The sequence below is a fragment of the Cavenderia fasciculata genome (genome assembly GCF_000203815.1).
Source record: "Cavenderia fasciculata unplaced genomic scaffold Scf_Dfasci-G-o-80e12.f1-5, whole genome shotgun sequence".
Taxonomy (NCBI): Eukaryota; Evosea; class Eumycetozoa; order Acytosteliales; family Cavenderiaceae; genus Cavenderia; species Cavenderia fasciculata.
This window is the reverse complement of record NW_004457735.1, coordinates 518,721-533,620: the sequence shown is the minus strand read 5'-3', so window position 1 is coordinate 533,620 and position 14,900 is coordinate 518,721. Positions and strand designations below refer to the sequence as shown.

Below are 14,900 nucleotides of genomic sequence, written 5' to 3'. Positions count from 1 at the left end.
ATAGAGTAATAATAATAACTATGACAACATTAATAATAATAGGACTATACGGTAGAGTTTGTAAATTAAATTAAAGAGATTTTTGACAAACCACCTCCTTCTTGGTTTCACAAGACAAACGAAATTCTCTCAAAGTTTCAGTGTTATTGTTCAATTCTTTCTTTGTAACACTTAAAAAAGATAGATACATAGATAGAGATGTACAATATCATTTTTTATTTATCTTTTGATGTGTGATGGAATATAATTATATATAATTGTTGTTGTACAAGTAAAAGTACAACAAAGAAGAATGTTTTGGATTGACTGGTATACTCATTTTGAAAAGATATGAAGGAAAAGACGATCTAGTTGTTGATATCAATATCAATATCAATGTCAATATCAACTAGAAAAGAAAAAGAAAAAGGATTTGAAAGAAAGAAAGAAAGATAATAGATTAGTATCAAAAGTTGGATTGGGTGGAGAAATATATATTATATAATATTATAATACACAACCGTACCGTTGTTATTTCTGTTTCCTCTTCCTCTTCCTCTTCCTCTCCAAGCCAAGTTGTTTTGAGATTGGCTAGATACTCCACCAGCTACTGTAGTGGTATAGCTTGATGCACTAAACTGCTTGGATGGACTTGACAAGTTTGCTAATGATTCTGGCGGAATGAAAAGAAAAGAAAAGAAAAGAAAAGAAAAGAAAAGAAAAGAAAAGAAAGAAGGAAAGTAAAGTAGTTAGTAATTATTGCATCTTATTATTATTATGATTATACATACTGAATAACATAATGGAATTATCTCTATCTTTATAATATATAATATTGTAGATTAATGAATGATGTAATATACATGTTCTTTAGAGTTTAAATACCTTTTCTTTATTGGTTAACACTATAGTCAATAGTCAACCAACCAACCAACAACAATCACATTCCAATACCTTTTAATTATAAAATGTAATAAAAGGTAATAAAAGGTGTATTAAATATTGGGATTATAATAATAGATTCAGACATCAAAAAAGAAAAGTTAACTATGAAAGGCACTCACTGCTCCCTACTTCTTGTTCGAAAAGAAAGGTATTCAGACAAGAAGGTAACTTTTAACTCATTTTTATTTATATTCATTGGACAATGAAATTATGTCTATGATGATTGGTACAACCATCGACTAAAGAATAGAATCATCATTTTTATTATTATTTTATAATTTAGTGTTCATACAACAAATAATTTAATTATTTCATTATTTCATAACAACTCAGTTCAGTTCCAAGAATAGATTGTGGATTCCATCCTCAATCGCGAGTTATACCAAGATGCTTGAATCTAATTATACACTACAAAATCAAACACGTGAACCGTGGGTAAATACATGTAAAAAATAGTAGTAGTAGTATCCATTCAGTCAGTCAGTCCATGGAATTGGTTTGTACTCGTACCTACCCACTTTTGATGATATAAAATATATACTACGATAACTACCCAATGAATTACACGGTTTATATATATATTACACGGTTATTGAATGATTTACGATGATATGAGATAATATTATCAATTATAACTCGAGTAATACATAAAGCAATATTAAATCTTTCATGATCTATTTATTAACTTATTAATTTATAATAATTATCTTTTTTTTTATCTTTTAATTTTTTTTTTTTGTCAGCTCAAAAGATGATGATCAAGTTCACAAGATTCATTTCTATTTTTCTATTAGTATTTGTAATATTATTTATATTTTGTTTTGTAGTTGTAGAATGTGATGTAAAACAACAACAACAACTACAACCAAAACCAAAACCAATAACTATACCAATATATAGGAGAAGCAAACATCCTGCACCATCAACTGCTACAAAATATGATACGCTGGTTGACCAAATGTCAAAAGAGGAGAAACCACCAAGATCAAAGAAATCACCATTTCAACATTCTCGTTTGGGTTACAATACCACCACGACAACAACAGAAGAGACGATGAAAGGAGGTATGCGATTCCACGCCTTCTTCTTTCCAGTTTGGATAGGTGAAGGTGCACATAAACAAATGTTTATGGTTGATTTGGATACTGGTAGTACTACTCTGGCTATTCCTAGTGCAGATTGCAAGTTATTCTATGAAGTTGGAGTACCAACTAATTGTTCATGTTCTCAATCGTCTATTACCAATCCATATGAATACGGTCCGTCAGCTGTATCTGTGCAATGCTCCAACAACAAAGAGTGTCCAAAAAATGAATATATACCAGACACACTTCATTGTACAGCGGACAAAAAGTGTCAGTTTGTCACTGGATATGCTGACGGCTCCTTTCTTTTGGGTGCATTTGTTAAAGATACTGTTTCCTTTGCTGGTCTAAGTGTAACAGCTAAATTTGGTGCCATTACACAACAATCTCTAAGTATGTTCAATATTTAATTTAATAATCAATATTATACATTATTCTTACACTTCTCTCTCTCTCTCTCTCAATATAATGAAGGATTTAATCAACAAGATTGTCCTGTAACAAATGTTTCAATGGTTAATAAAATGGATGGTATCTTGGGGTTGGCATACAAGTCACTTGAGCCAGCGTATGTATTGTGATAATATATATACATATACATATAGTATACTATATATACATATATCTAACCATTTATTTTAACATATTATTTAGTGGAGGAGATGATATATTCTCATTAATGGTCCAAAAACATGGTATCGATAATTCATTTTCTATTTGTTGTTCACAAAATGGTGGAGTATTTGTAATGGGTGGTGCAGACCCTGTTATGAATACTACAAAGATGACGTACACCAAAATTATACAGGAACTATATTATAGTATTCGTGTACTAGATTTATTGGTTGATAATAGTTCAGTCATTTCTCCCCAATCACAAGATATTTTATCAAAAAATCCGTCTGTTGGTATGTTTCAACCAAGTTAGTTACGCTTGAGTAACAACAAAAAGAGAGAAATGAAGATTAATATTGACACCCAAGATTTATCTATTATTTTAATTACTATAATCTAGTTGATACTGGTTCAACATTATTAATATTAGATGTTTCGGTATACCTTGATTTAATACGTTATTTGAAATCAAAAAAAGAGTATAAGGATTTGGCTGGATTCTCTGAAGGTTCCTACCTTTGGGGTGGCTATTGTTATGACTACTCAGATGATGAGAGTTATATTGACAACTATCCAACCATTTCTTTGACCATGCCCGGTGAAGGTAGCAATGATCCCGACTTTAGAATTGAAATTGGCCCTCGATCATATTTGGTTCAAGACAATGGGCTTTGGTGCTGGGGAATCGTGTATGGGGGTTTCGGCAGCGGGCAAGCCATGATTCTGGGTGATGTGGCTCTCCAAGGACACAATGTTCACTTTGACAGAGGAAACAAGCGAATAGGGTTTGCAGAAGCATCGGATCGATGCAATAAAAAGAGTGAAGACAAACAATACTATATCGATCCAATGACTGTAGTTGGAGCACTACCCACATTAAACGACAACAACGACAAGAAGAACAAGAATGAAATCGTATCCATTCCACTTATTGGCAAGGTCAAAGTAATCGATGACAGCTTCTCAAAGCAATCGATAAACAACAACCAATCTTATTTGGTGGTACCTACCAATTTGACAATTGTCATTACAGTCAACCAATGTCATTTCTTGGAGAGTGGACGACCAACCATCACCAAATCACCAGATATATATGGATACTTTTCAGTGATTGTTCAGTGTGACAATAGTAATCAATACAATCACTTTTTAAAGGAATCAGAGTTGGGTGCTGCCATCTATGATGAGAATGGTCAAATCATTTCAAATAAGGCTTATTCTCATCCACGTGTAACTGACAGTGGAAGATCCAATTCAAGCAATCATGACACCGATCGAGACAATCACAAGTCATCCAGCACAGTATACTCAACATTATTCTTTTTGATGGTTGGTCTATTCATTGTATTCTGTGCAGCCATTGTGGGTAGATACATGTATCAAGATTACTTTACAAAATCCGCAAAATATATCCGACCATCAAATGGAGAGGACCAATTGGTAATCTCACCTCTTCAAAACCAACAACAACATCAACAACAACAACAACAACAAAATAATGCCATTCTTCATAGTAATCCAGTAAATCATAACCATACTATTCATCAATCATTATTACCTCAACCCAAACAAGAAAATGATGATGATGATGGCGATGATTCAGTCTAATAATAATAATCCATCAATAAAAATAAATAAGTTATTCAAAATAGTCAATTAAATTTGCATCATTATCATTTCTATATTCTTTAATTTAATTGAGAATATGAATACCAACATCAATAATGTAAACGTTAAAGAATGTGTATGTATACACTTGTAATATTTGTGAATGATGATGTAATAATAGATTTAAAACAACATATTGACTAACTTTCTCTTTGTTGATAAACATAGTTTAATAATATATTATCATTGGAGAATGCTGATGTCGGTGGGAATGATTGTTCAATATTGGAGATTCATTTAAATCAAAGATTGATATTACAATTGTTTAAAGGTGATGATAATGAAGGTAATGGTGATGATCATTTAATCATTCAAAATCAGATCATGTCTGTGATACTTATAGATGATGATAATGGTCAACCTCGCAAACAATTACATTTGGATACTCTTCATAAACTGTTAAAGATCATATACCAAAGAGGAAGAAACAATGATCTATCAAAGACATACCCATTTCTTCTAAACAACAACGGCAATAATAATAGTAATCTATTCTTTGATCAAATACTTTCAACATTTGAAAAGAATGATCATCAACAACAAAAGCAATACTATTTATATTATTCAATATTATACAAAATATTACAAATATCAAGTTGTATTAATAATAATAGTAATGATAATAATAATAGGCAACAACAAATATCAAAAAGAATAATTACTATTTTAATCAACAATAATAATAATAATAATATTAACTTTTATAATCATATATTATCACAATGTTTAAATGATGATGATGATGATGATAGTCACAGTAGTAGTAGTAAAGTACACAACTATATAATAATAATGAAGTTAATTAAAATAGTGGTACTTGTTATTCATTGGTATAGAGATGGAGAAAATGCAAAATGGAGAGTCGTAGAATCAATCATTCTATTTATTAAACATTTATCAATTCAATTCAACTCTTCATCTTCTTCTAATAATAATCAACAACAACTATTTATATCAAAATGGTATGGAAAAGAAGAAGAAGATACTCCAAACAATATGATATCAAATATTTTAATCAAGGGACAGTCAACAGACATAATCATCACATCGAGAATTTATATTGTATTGTTAGAGTTGATACAATCATGTTTATCACTTGATGACAGTCAAAAAGGAATATCATTGGTATTGGAATGTTTGTTGTGTGATTTACAAAACATAAATATTTATTTCAACATTGAAAATCAAGGTAGATTGTTTGGTGATCAATTGGATATTGAATCTATAGATACTATGAAAACTTTACTGTCCATTTATTTATTATTAGACAGGTATGAAACAACATTCAGTTAAGTTCAACTTTATTAAATTGAAATATTAACCGTTTAGTTTAATCTTTATAGGATATTACAAAATATGGATGATGATGAAGACGATAATAATAATGAAGATGATAGATTAAGGTTACTGATGGTTACCAATGCAATTGAACCTCATAAAATATTTAACTATTTCATCGAGAAACAATGTCTATATGATCATCACATGATACTCGATTTATTAATCTCAACTGAATCTACTTCATTTTTGGATTATTTTCTAAGGTATAATATAAATAGATTTAAAGACGATAACATTTATATTAATTTTCAATTCAATTCAATTCCTTCTTATAGATATTTAAATTATTCAATTCAAAATCCAGAATCATTTTATTTAAAAATGGATAATAATGGAGATACATCATATGATGAAGAGGAGGTGGAGGATGATGATGATTATGAAGATGAATTGGATGAAATAGAAGATATTGAAAAATATATTGAACAAAAATTACAATTAATAGATCAAGAAAAAGAAGAAGAAAAAGAAGAAGAAAAGGAATACCAAGATAACTATGATGATGATGAAATGGATGATTACAATCATCAATTAATTTACAACTGTCTAAGACGATTAACATTGTTCATTGAATCATCTTTCAACAACCATACTTTTCCCTACAACCCATCAATCCTACTCAAAAGATTACATTCACTTTTAGATTTGGCCCGTGACACAGAGTCGGAAACTACTACTACTATATAATTACTTACTTTGATAGGATAGTTGTTAGTTGTCGATCCAACGTTCCAAAGCTACATCGAACAATATTGTTGGCAATGGATTTTCCAAGATTCAATGGCTTATTAACACCCAATATTAATATTATGGGCGGGTGTCTTAAAACACAATACACACCCCCTCCACCGCACGAACTTTGCATCGATGAGTGTCACACAATCCTTAAAAATTGGCAACCATCCACCAACCACACACTTTAACTTGTTTCCCTTTCCCTGTCAATCAATCAATCAAACCAAATGAAACAACAACACATTTATATATATGCACACATACACACACACACACACTCACACACACGGTGGGGGAATATTTTAATTTTTTTTTTTTGATCATTGTATCAAAATTTAAATGATGCAAATATTTAAATTGGTAACAAGACAGCCCACCTACCTACCTATCATTTAATATAGATCATTTTTATTGTCTCTTCTATTGTTGTTGTTGTTGTTGTTGTTTATTTTTTGCATTTGGTCAAATTTAATGAATCATTCCAAAATATTTTTTATATTTATATTTATAGTAGTAGTATTGTTTGCATGGTTGCCTTTAAACAGTGCAGCAACAAATTCAATCTATTATCCAATTGATAATGGGGCAAAATGCGAACCTTATATAGGAGATCGAACAGATTTCAATTTCAATCTATGTCAAGGATTATTGACTACTCCAGGTATGTACACACACGACACTCGTCTGGTCACTTAAAAAATAATTATTAATTGATATACATATTCCTATTCTATTTTAATTTCTAGATTCTATTTATGTTGGATCTTCTACAAATCAAGTAGAAATGCGATCAAAGGTTGAAGGATATTTTGGTTTAATTATGCTTCTTGGATCAAAGGAATGTAAAGATAATCCAAATACTTTTAAAAATCTATGTTCATTTGTAAGAATTAAAATAGAAAACAAAATATATATTTAATACTTATTATTTTTTTTTAATTTTTTGTAGGTATTTAGGGAATGTGTAAAAATTGAACTAAATTCAAAGACAAATAGTACATCGACCAATACAGTTATTGTACCAAGACGAACTTGTCAAGAGAATTGTAAAGAGTCAACAAAACTATGTGCAATTGATAAATCAATGTTTGATTGTGAGATGGCTGATCCCATCTACACCAACTTATCGACCCCTCTTCCATTTTTACCACCATCGGGCAGTCCCAGTCTATTCAACCTCACCGACATTGGAGGTCAATCCAACTTTTCAGTGCAATGTCTTGACACTTCAGCCTCAAACTTGGCCAAGGCAACCAACCAGTGTCCGTACCCACTCGTCTATGCCGATTATCCAGGCCATCCAGCTGGATATTACAAGGGGTATTTCTTTATTAGTAATAATAGTGATTGCGTCCTTCGTTGTCCCATCCCAGTATTCGCCGAACGAGACTGGCACAAACTTTTTGTATTTTACGACGTTGTATCATATTTCTCCTTTTTCGGATCGGTCTTTATATTCATCACCTATGTCGGCTTGAGTAAATTCAAAACCAACAATGAAAGGAATCTGGCACTATTCCTCACTCATATTACCATCATGTCTATTTCGGGTATCCTCAACACTTGGGTCGGTCGCGGTTCAGTTGGAGATTTCATTTGTCAATCTGAACGACAAACGATAACGGGTGACAGTAGATTCTGCGTATTTAACGCTTTCCTTTTTCAATTTGGTGCATTTTCTGCCTCGTTGTGGTTTGTTATCATGTGTTTCGAGATTTGGTATACCATTACCCATTTCACCAGAAAACTAGAACTATTCAAATATTATTTTGTTGCCACTTTATTCTTGGCATCATTATTTAGTTTTATTCCACTTGGTTTACAAACTTATGGTTATAATCAAGGTAATTTTATGTAAGTTATATATAAAACAAACAAAAAAAATATAATCAATCAAAAGAAAAAGATCATTATTAATAAGTTCATTTCTCAATTTATTTATTTTAGGTGTATGATAAGTGGAAGTAATTATGCAGCTCCATTATTTTGGATACCTTTAGGTATTCTTTTATCAATTGCAACTATTTTCCTATTTATGATTATGTATCAAATCTATGTCATTGTTAAAGCAACCGGTCGAAGTGGTATATTTAAATTGGAAATTAAACCAATGGTTTTAGTATTTTCTTTTTATTGTTCATTTGTTTATTCTGTCTTTTGGTATGCAAAAAATATTTATAAATATTTTTGATCTAATTTGCATTGAAACTCTAACCATTTATTTATTTATTTAGGAATTATTATTCAGAACATGTAATTACAAAGAAAATTGCTGAAGAAGGTATACCGAGATTTGTCGAATGTCTATTAATGGGAAATACAGATTGTATATTGGGTGGACCTACTTTTGGAATGATGGTTGCATATATATTCTTTCTTCGTGTCTATGGGTTGTACGGACTGCTCATCTATGGATTTAATCAAAAATGTTTAACGATTTGGCGGAAATCTATATTTATAAGGAATCCAATCTTTGGTTATTTCAACTCCAAGATTCTTGCCAAATCCACGAAAGAGGCACCTTCAAGGGAGGGATCCGCTGCAAACCCATCAGGATTGGTGGCATCAGATTCTAAAGCATCTAAAAAGGACACCGAGTCACCCTCAGCAAAGACCGATCTCGAATCAACAATTAAATCAATATCTTATGGTTCAGACTCTGACTCTGAAGAGCAAGATGAAAATTCAGTCAAATTACAACAAAGGGTTGTTTCAATCCCCCCATTTTAATCTATAATAAATCAAATGTTTGTCAAAATATAGGCACAAATAATAAATTATTATTTAAATAAATAATTGTGTATTAATAGACTATTTAACCAGGTCAAGATGAAGATATTTTCAGGATATTTCCCGACGCGAGACTCAAGATTCATTCCGATTTTTTTGTATACCCGAAGTTTCAGATAACGTAAAAAACATCAAAAGGACCTTTTGAGAGGTCACTCATCTACACGGTTAGCATCACAACAAGTTTAGTTTTTTAAATTTACAAACAGATATAGTATTATTATTTGATCAATCATGATGAAAAGAATAATTTTAATAGCAGTAGTTTTAACACTATTGTGTGCATTGATGGTCAATGCAAAAGAACACTCTAGATACCAAAATATGGAGGACTTTACGAGTGGCTCTGGTTTATCCAGCGGAAAAGCCACTGCTTCTGGCTCTGGCTCTGGTTCAGGATCAGGATCAGGATCATCATCATCCAACTCAACATCAGCAGGAAGTGTAGCCTCAAGTAAGTGGTCGGTCACACAATCAATTAATTTATTCACAATTATTTATACATTTGCATTCTTTTAAATTAGGTTCAAGTGGAAGTAGTGGAAGTGCAAGTGCAAGTGGTAGTGGAAGTGCAAGTGCTAGCTCTGGAACAAGTGCTACATCATCTGCTCCACCATCATCAGGAACAACAGCTACAAGTGGTGGTTCAGCATCATCAGCAAGTTCTAGCTCTGGATCAGCTACATCATCAGCACCACCATCATCAGGAACAACTGCCACTAGTGGTGGTTCTGGTTCAGGATCATCAGGTACCACCACAAGTTCAAACTCTGGAACCAGTGCAACATCATCAGCACCACCATCATCAGGAACAACAGCTACTAGTGGTGGATCTGCATCATCAGCAAGCTCTAGCTCTGGATCAGCTACATCATCAGCTCCACCATCATCAGGAACAACTGCTACCAGTGGTGGTTCAGGATCGGGATCATCAGGAACCACTTCAAGTTCAAACTCTGGAACAAGTGCAACATCATCTGCTCCACCATCATCTGGAACATCTGCCACTACTGGTGGCCCTGGTTCTGGATCATCTAATTCAGGATCCAATTCAGGAACTGGATCAGGATCATCCAACTCTGGTTCCTCATCATCATCATCATTCACTACAACTGGAACAGGTTCATCAAACTCTGGCTCAGCTTCAGGATCATCAAACTCTGGTTTATCTTCATCTGGAGGTAGCGCAGGTAGTGGAAGTGGAAGTGGTAGTGGTGGAGGTACAGGAAGTGGAACAACAGGTACAAGTGGTGGTTCAGGACCAGGTACTCTTACCGATATTGGTGAATTCCTTCTTGGTTTGGCAGAAGGTCTCGAAATTTCAGTCAACAAGACAACTCAAGAATGCTTCAACGACGTCCAAGCTACATTTAATGATTTCGAGACTGGATTCTCTGATATTCAATCAGGTATCGAATCAAAGTCAATCTCTTTGGTTGAAAGTGGACTCAAAGATTTTGGATTGGGTCTCTTGCAAGTCCCAGTTGCCTATGAACAATGTAACATTCAAACGTTTGTCAATGAAATCAAAGCTATTGGTAGTAAATTGGCTACTGGTACCGGTATTCTTGAAGTTGTTGTGATGGAAGTACTCGATATTCTATGTAACCACAAGGTGATTACAACTGCCTTCCAAAATGCAATCTCTGATTGGAATGACCAACAATACAATGGATGTGGTCAAAATGTTGGTATCATCATTGGTATCATTCTAAAAGATAAACCACTCATTTTAAATAATAATGAATATCAAATTGGTTTTCAAGGTTAAAAACTATAAAAAAAATATAAAATATTTAAATAATAAATACGCATTTATTTTTCACAAACAATGATCATCTTTATTACATGTATATAGAAGATAATTATCTCGAAAGTTTTATGATAGCTTCCTAGGAACGCTCAATAAATTATATATTTGATTGGAATAGGCTAAGCTTTTAAAGAATAGTCCCTTTAAAAGATCGTTGGTCATTTCATATTCATCATGATCTTGATTATAAATGCTGTTGTTGTTGTTGTTGTTGTTGTTAGTTGTGTTGAATCGATAGAATCTAACAATATCAATGTATCCAAGTTGAAGTGATCGTTTGTGACTGTTTTCAAAAGGATATCCGCCCTCGAATTGCCAAATAATACTATCCAACATATCTTTGTGATCATTATCCTTGATACAATGTGGTTTGATAAAGTATTCTGTTTTGATTTGTCTGATTTCACGGTTATGAAGTAACTCTAATTGATCTTTGTATTTGTTGTCAATTAGTGATGTTCTGCTGGCATTAAAGTTCTTGATTGGGTGATCTCTATCCATTTCATCTAATAGATTTTGTTAAAGGATAGATGTCGTGGCCAACTATCGACTCAAAATGATCATAATAACCCAAATATTCTTGTGTCCAAGGCATGCTCCTGTGCTCATCCATGAGATATGGTACCAATGATAGATGATCATATAATGTCTGGTGCCATATGATGCCGTCTATATAGAAATATCTATCTATTGTGTGTAGTTGATCCAAAAGATATTTCAAAGTATCGTATTGAAAGTGTTTGTAGAAATATTGTATCCATCTTTTTGAAATGATTGATCTTGCTATTATTTGATCAGCAGTGTCTGCATATTCTTTTCGTTGTTGATTTGGTGGTTTAAGAGGAGGAGGATTATAGGTGTATTGATAGCATCTGAAAAGCGTTTGATAGAAAAATGATACATCGTCCAATACAGGTTGCTTATCTCTGACAAACTCTCCAAAATAATGGTTTGAAGTTTCTCTATTACATTCTACTTCTGTCCCTGGAGCAAATAAAAATCCAATCATCTCTTTGTTGTGTGATCTAAGTGATTGGTTTTTCAAACTTCCAAGGTTCAACTCGGAATAGGTGTCGTGGCTCTTGAACCAATGATATATTTCTACAGAGTTGATGCATGTTGAAATATATATTGTTGTTTTTGGAGGAGGAAATAATTGATAAATTAATTCTAGCATTTCAATATCAACATTGCTCCTTTTTAGATTGATGGTTTCCTTTTCCTCTTGGTTGTATATTGATATTCCAATTGATTTGTATTCTAATGCTTTCTTTAGTAAATAGATCATTGTTTCTTTGTTGTTATCTTTAAAGTTAATCCTAACCCAATCTTTAATGAACCAAAAATTATTATAATTATTATTATTATTATTATTATTATTTTTATTATTTTTTTTATTATTAGTATTATTATTATTATTATACTCCATATTTGAGAGTAAAAGTTTCGCAATCTCCATTGAGTGATCTTTAGCATGAACTGATTGCCAAAGATAGAAATAAAATGGGAGTGTTGGAAATTGATTGATGAGATATTCTAATAGATCTATCCGTGATCTTGATATTATATTCTTTGTAAATATGTCCAAATGTCCGAAATTATGAATTAAATGGGGCTCCAATACAATTTTAAAACACTCGAGTGTTATAAATGGAAAAATCTTGTCTGTGCTGTCATAGATCATGGGTTGATAAACAGAATATAGGTATTTGAGTGTTTCAAAGTTATTTAGTTCTGCTGCATCAGAGACGACTATAAAACCTGTCTTTCCAATGCTTTCTAAATATTGAACGACATCCACTCGATATGTGTCAATGTTGTATACTGGATTATTATAATTGTTAATATTATTATTATTATAAGAGTTTTTGTATGTTAGAGTATAATTATTATTATTATTATTATTATTATTATTATTATTATTATTATTATTATTATTATTATTATTATTACTATTATTATTATTATTATAATTATTATTATTATTATTATTATTATTATTATTATTATTATTATTATTATTATTATTATTATTATTATTATTATTATTACTATTATTATTATTATTATTATTAATGATATCAGATATTGTAATATTATCATTTTCATAACTAGGTGGTTTATAATACCAATTAGGAGGTTGGTGGTCATGTCTAGAATGTTTATGTTTATCACCAACAAAAGGAATACCAAAATTGGATAAACAATATAATAATACATCTTGATCGATAAATCTTGCATAGTTTGTTATCTCTCGGATGTATGATTGATCGGGATGGAGATGATAGATGAATAGGAATGATCGTAATGGTCCGTGAATGATCGATGATTGGTAGATATACATTACTACCTCTGGAAGGTGTTGATGGTATCTGTGATAGATGTATTCAACGATATCTACTTTTTCACCAATACATGCATTCTCTATTATCTTGAATAGATTTGGTACAAATCCAATCTCTACTTTATCATGATTATTCATATCATTATTACTATCACGACTGTCTTGTTGTTGATCATTATCATGATTATTACTATCACGACTGTCTTGTTGATCATTATTATTTACTACATCAAACCATGTATAATGACTATATTGTTGTTCCAATCTAGTCAAACTATCGATAAGGGATGATTTGAAACCGAATCTAGCTTGCAGATAGATATTATCTCTGATGTCATCCAACCACCGATACGATTGAATACTATTCTTTGCACTCGATGCTGTTATTCTCTCTAATGCTATGTGTTTGATGTTGTATGGTGTTTTGTATAGCACTTCTATTGCACTTTTAATACTAATATGTTCATATTCCAATTCTTCTTTCAGAAAGTCATAGTTATTTAATCTATAGTGAGGATAATATATACAATCTATTTGATGTCTATTCAACTGACATACATAATCGAATATCAGTCTGCTAGTCACTATGTTGTGACACAATACTATTGAAATTAATCTATTCATCGACATTGTATCAAAAAACCGATGGGTGTGCAACAAAAGGAAAATATTATAGTCATTATATATGCGTACTCTAAATAATTATAATAATAATAATAATAAACACCAAGAAAGTAAGAAGTTGTAGAATGGAAAAAATAATACAAATAATAACGAGGTGTGGGTGTTTGTTTTTTTTTATCTCTTTGTTCAAATTTCATATTCATCATTAATACATTTTAAATCTTAAGATTGATGCGATACTATAGATTAGATTAATAGATAGATATTATCATATAGATATATATATTTATACAGATACATACACGAGTCGAGTAGAGATAGGGATAATATAATATATATTTATAATGATTTGGATTAGGAAATTTTTCAAGTCAGCTATGTATGTTCTTATATTATTATTATTATTATTATTGATTTAAAAATATATTTTATATTTATATTTATTAATTTTGGTTTTTATTATTATTAGAAATTATATATCATTTCATCATAAAAATAAAAAAAGAGTTTATTATTCATTTTTTATTAGTTTTAATATTGCACTGTCTCTGATCTTTGTCATATTTAAAAAGACACAAGAGTTCTTTCCTCTGAATGGAACTATCTTTATAACAGTCTTTACAACATCGGTTGCATCATCGTCAGACTCGTATCTCATCCTTCTCGAGAATGCATTGAGAACGTCGTTGGCATCGTTTCTAGGCTGCTTGTTTGCGTACATTAGCTATGCTATCTTTGCCGACACGTTGTGGCCAGTCTGCTTTGTACAGTTTATCATGGTGTTTGTGTCGAGTGCTATCTTTGTCAGCTCCAAGACCGTCCCCTACCAGCAGGGCAAGTCGCTCTACCTCAACTACTTCTTCCTCGTCTACTACTACTCGATCGGCGAGAATCGGTCGCCTATCATCTTTCTCAAGTTCTACCTGACGTCGCTGTGTATGGTAGCTGTTGTGTTTTTCTG

General features: G+C 31.6%; 7 protein-coding genes across 7 annotated transcripts; 4 read left to right on the top strand and 3 right to left on the bottom strand.

Annotated features, from left to right (window-relative positions):
• Positions 1-20: 20 nt before the first annotated feature.
• Positions 21-4,232, top strand: DFA_05035 (uncharacterized protein; the record flags this gene model as incomplete). Its single annotated transcript, XM_004360699.1, has 5 exons — positions 21-60; positions 1,752-2,402; positions 2,484-2,577; positions 2,664-2,917; positions 3,025-4,232. 5 exons carry the CDS (start codon positions 21-23, stop codon positions 4,230-4,232), a joined length of 2,247 nt encoding a protein of 748 aa, XP_004360756.1.
• A 97-nt stretch (positions 4,233-4,329) lies between these two features.
• On the top strand, positions 4,330-6,320 carry DFA_05034 (uncharacterized protein; the record flags this gene model as incomplete). Its single annotated transcript, XM_004360698.1, has 4 exons — positions 4,330-4,368; positions 4,485-5,563; positions 5,636-5,836; positions 5,909-6,320. The coding sequence occupies 4 exons, from the start codon at positions 4,330-4,332 to the stop codon at positions 6,318-6,320; spliced, it is 1,731 nt and encodes a 576-aa protein (XP_004360755.1).
• A 74-nt stretch (positions 6,321-6,394) lies between these two features.
• DFA_05033 (uncharacterized protein) lies at positions 6,395-9,098 on the top strand (the record flags this gene model as incomplete). Its single annotated transcript, XM_004360697.1, has 6 exons — positions 6,395-6,416; positions 6,880-7,029; positions 7,115-7,251; positions 7,318-8,222; positions 8,316-8,528; positions 8,603-9,098. The coding sequence occupies 6 exons, from the start codon at positions 6,395-6,397 to the stop codon at positions 9,096-9,098; spliced, it is 1,923 nt and encodes a 640-aa protein (XP_004360754.1).
• Positions 9,099-9,395: 297 nt separating this feature from the next.
• DFA_05032 (uncharacterized protein) lies at positions 9,396-10,929 on the top strand (the record flags this gene model as incomplete). Its single annotated transcript, XM_004360696.1, has 2 exons — positions 9,396-9,612; positions 9,683-10,929. The coding sequence occupies 2 exons, from the start codon at positions 9,396-9,398 to the stop codon at positions 10,927-10,929; spliced, it is 1,464 nt and encodes a 487-aa protein (XP_004360753.1).
• A 108-nt stretch (positions 10,930-11,037) lies between these two features.
• DFA_05031 (uncharacterized protein) lies at positions 11,038-11,472 on the bottom strand (the record flags this gene model as incomplete). The annotated part of the gene is made up of 1 exon (XM_004360695.1): positions 11,038-11,472. One exon carries the CDS (start codon positions 11,470-11,472, stop codon positions 11,038-11,040), a length of 435 nt encoding a protein of 144 aa, XP_004360752.1.
• Positions 11,473-11,688: 216 nt separating this feature from the next.
• On the bottom strand, positions 11,689-13,945 carry DFA_05030 (uncharacterized protein; the record flags this gene model as incomplete). Its single annotated transcript, XM_004360694.1, has 3 exons — positions 11,689-11,754; positions 11,873-13,395; positions 13,465-13,945. 3 exons carry the CDS (start codon positions 13,943-13,945, stop codon positions 11,689-11,691), a joined length of 2,070 nt encoding a protein of 689 aa, XP_004360751.1.
• A 505-nt stretch (positions 13,946-14,450) lies between these two features.
• Positions 14,451-14,597, bottom strand: DFA_05029 (uncharacterized protein; the record flags this gene model as incomplete). Its single annotated transcript, XM_004360693.1, has 1 exon — positions 14,451-14,597. One exon carries the CDS (start codon positions 14,595-14,597, stop codon positions 14,451-14,453), a length of 147 nt encoding a protein of 48 aa, XP_004360750.1.
• Positions 14,598-14,900: the final 303 nt, after the last annotated feature.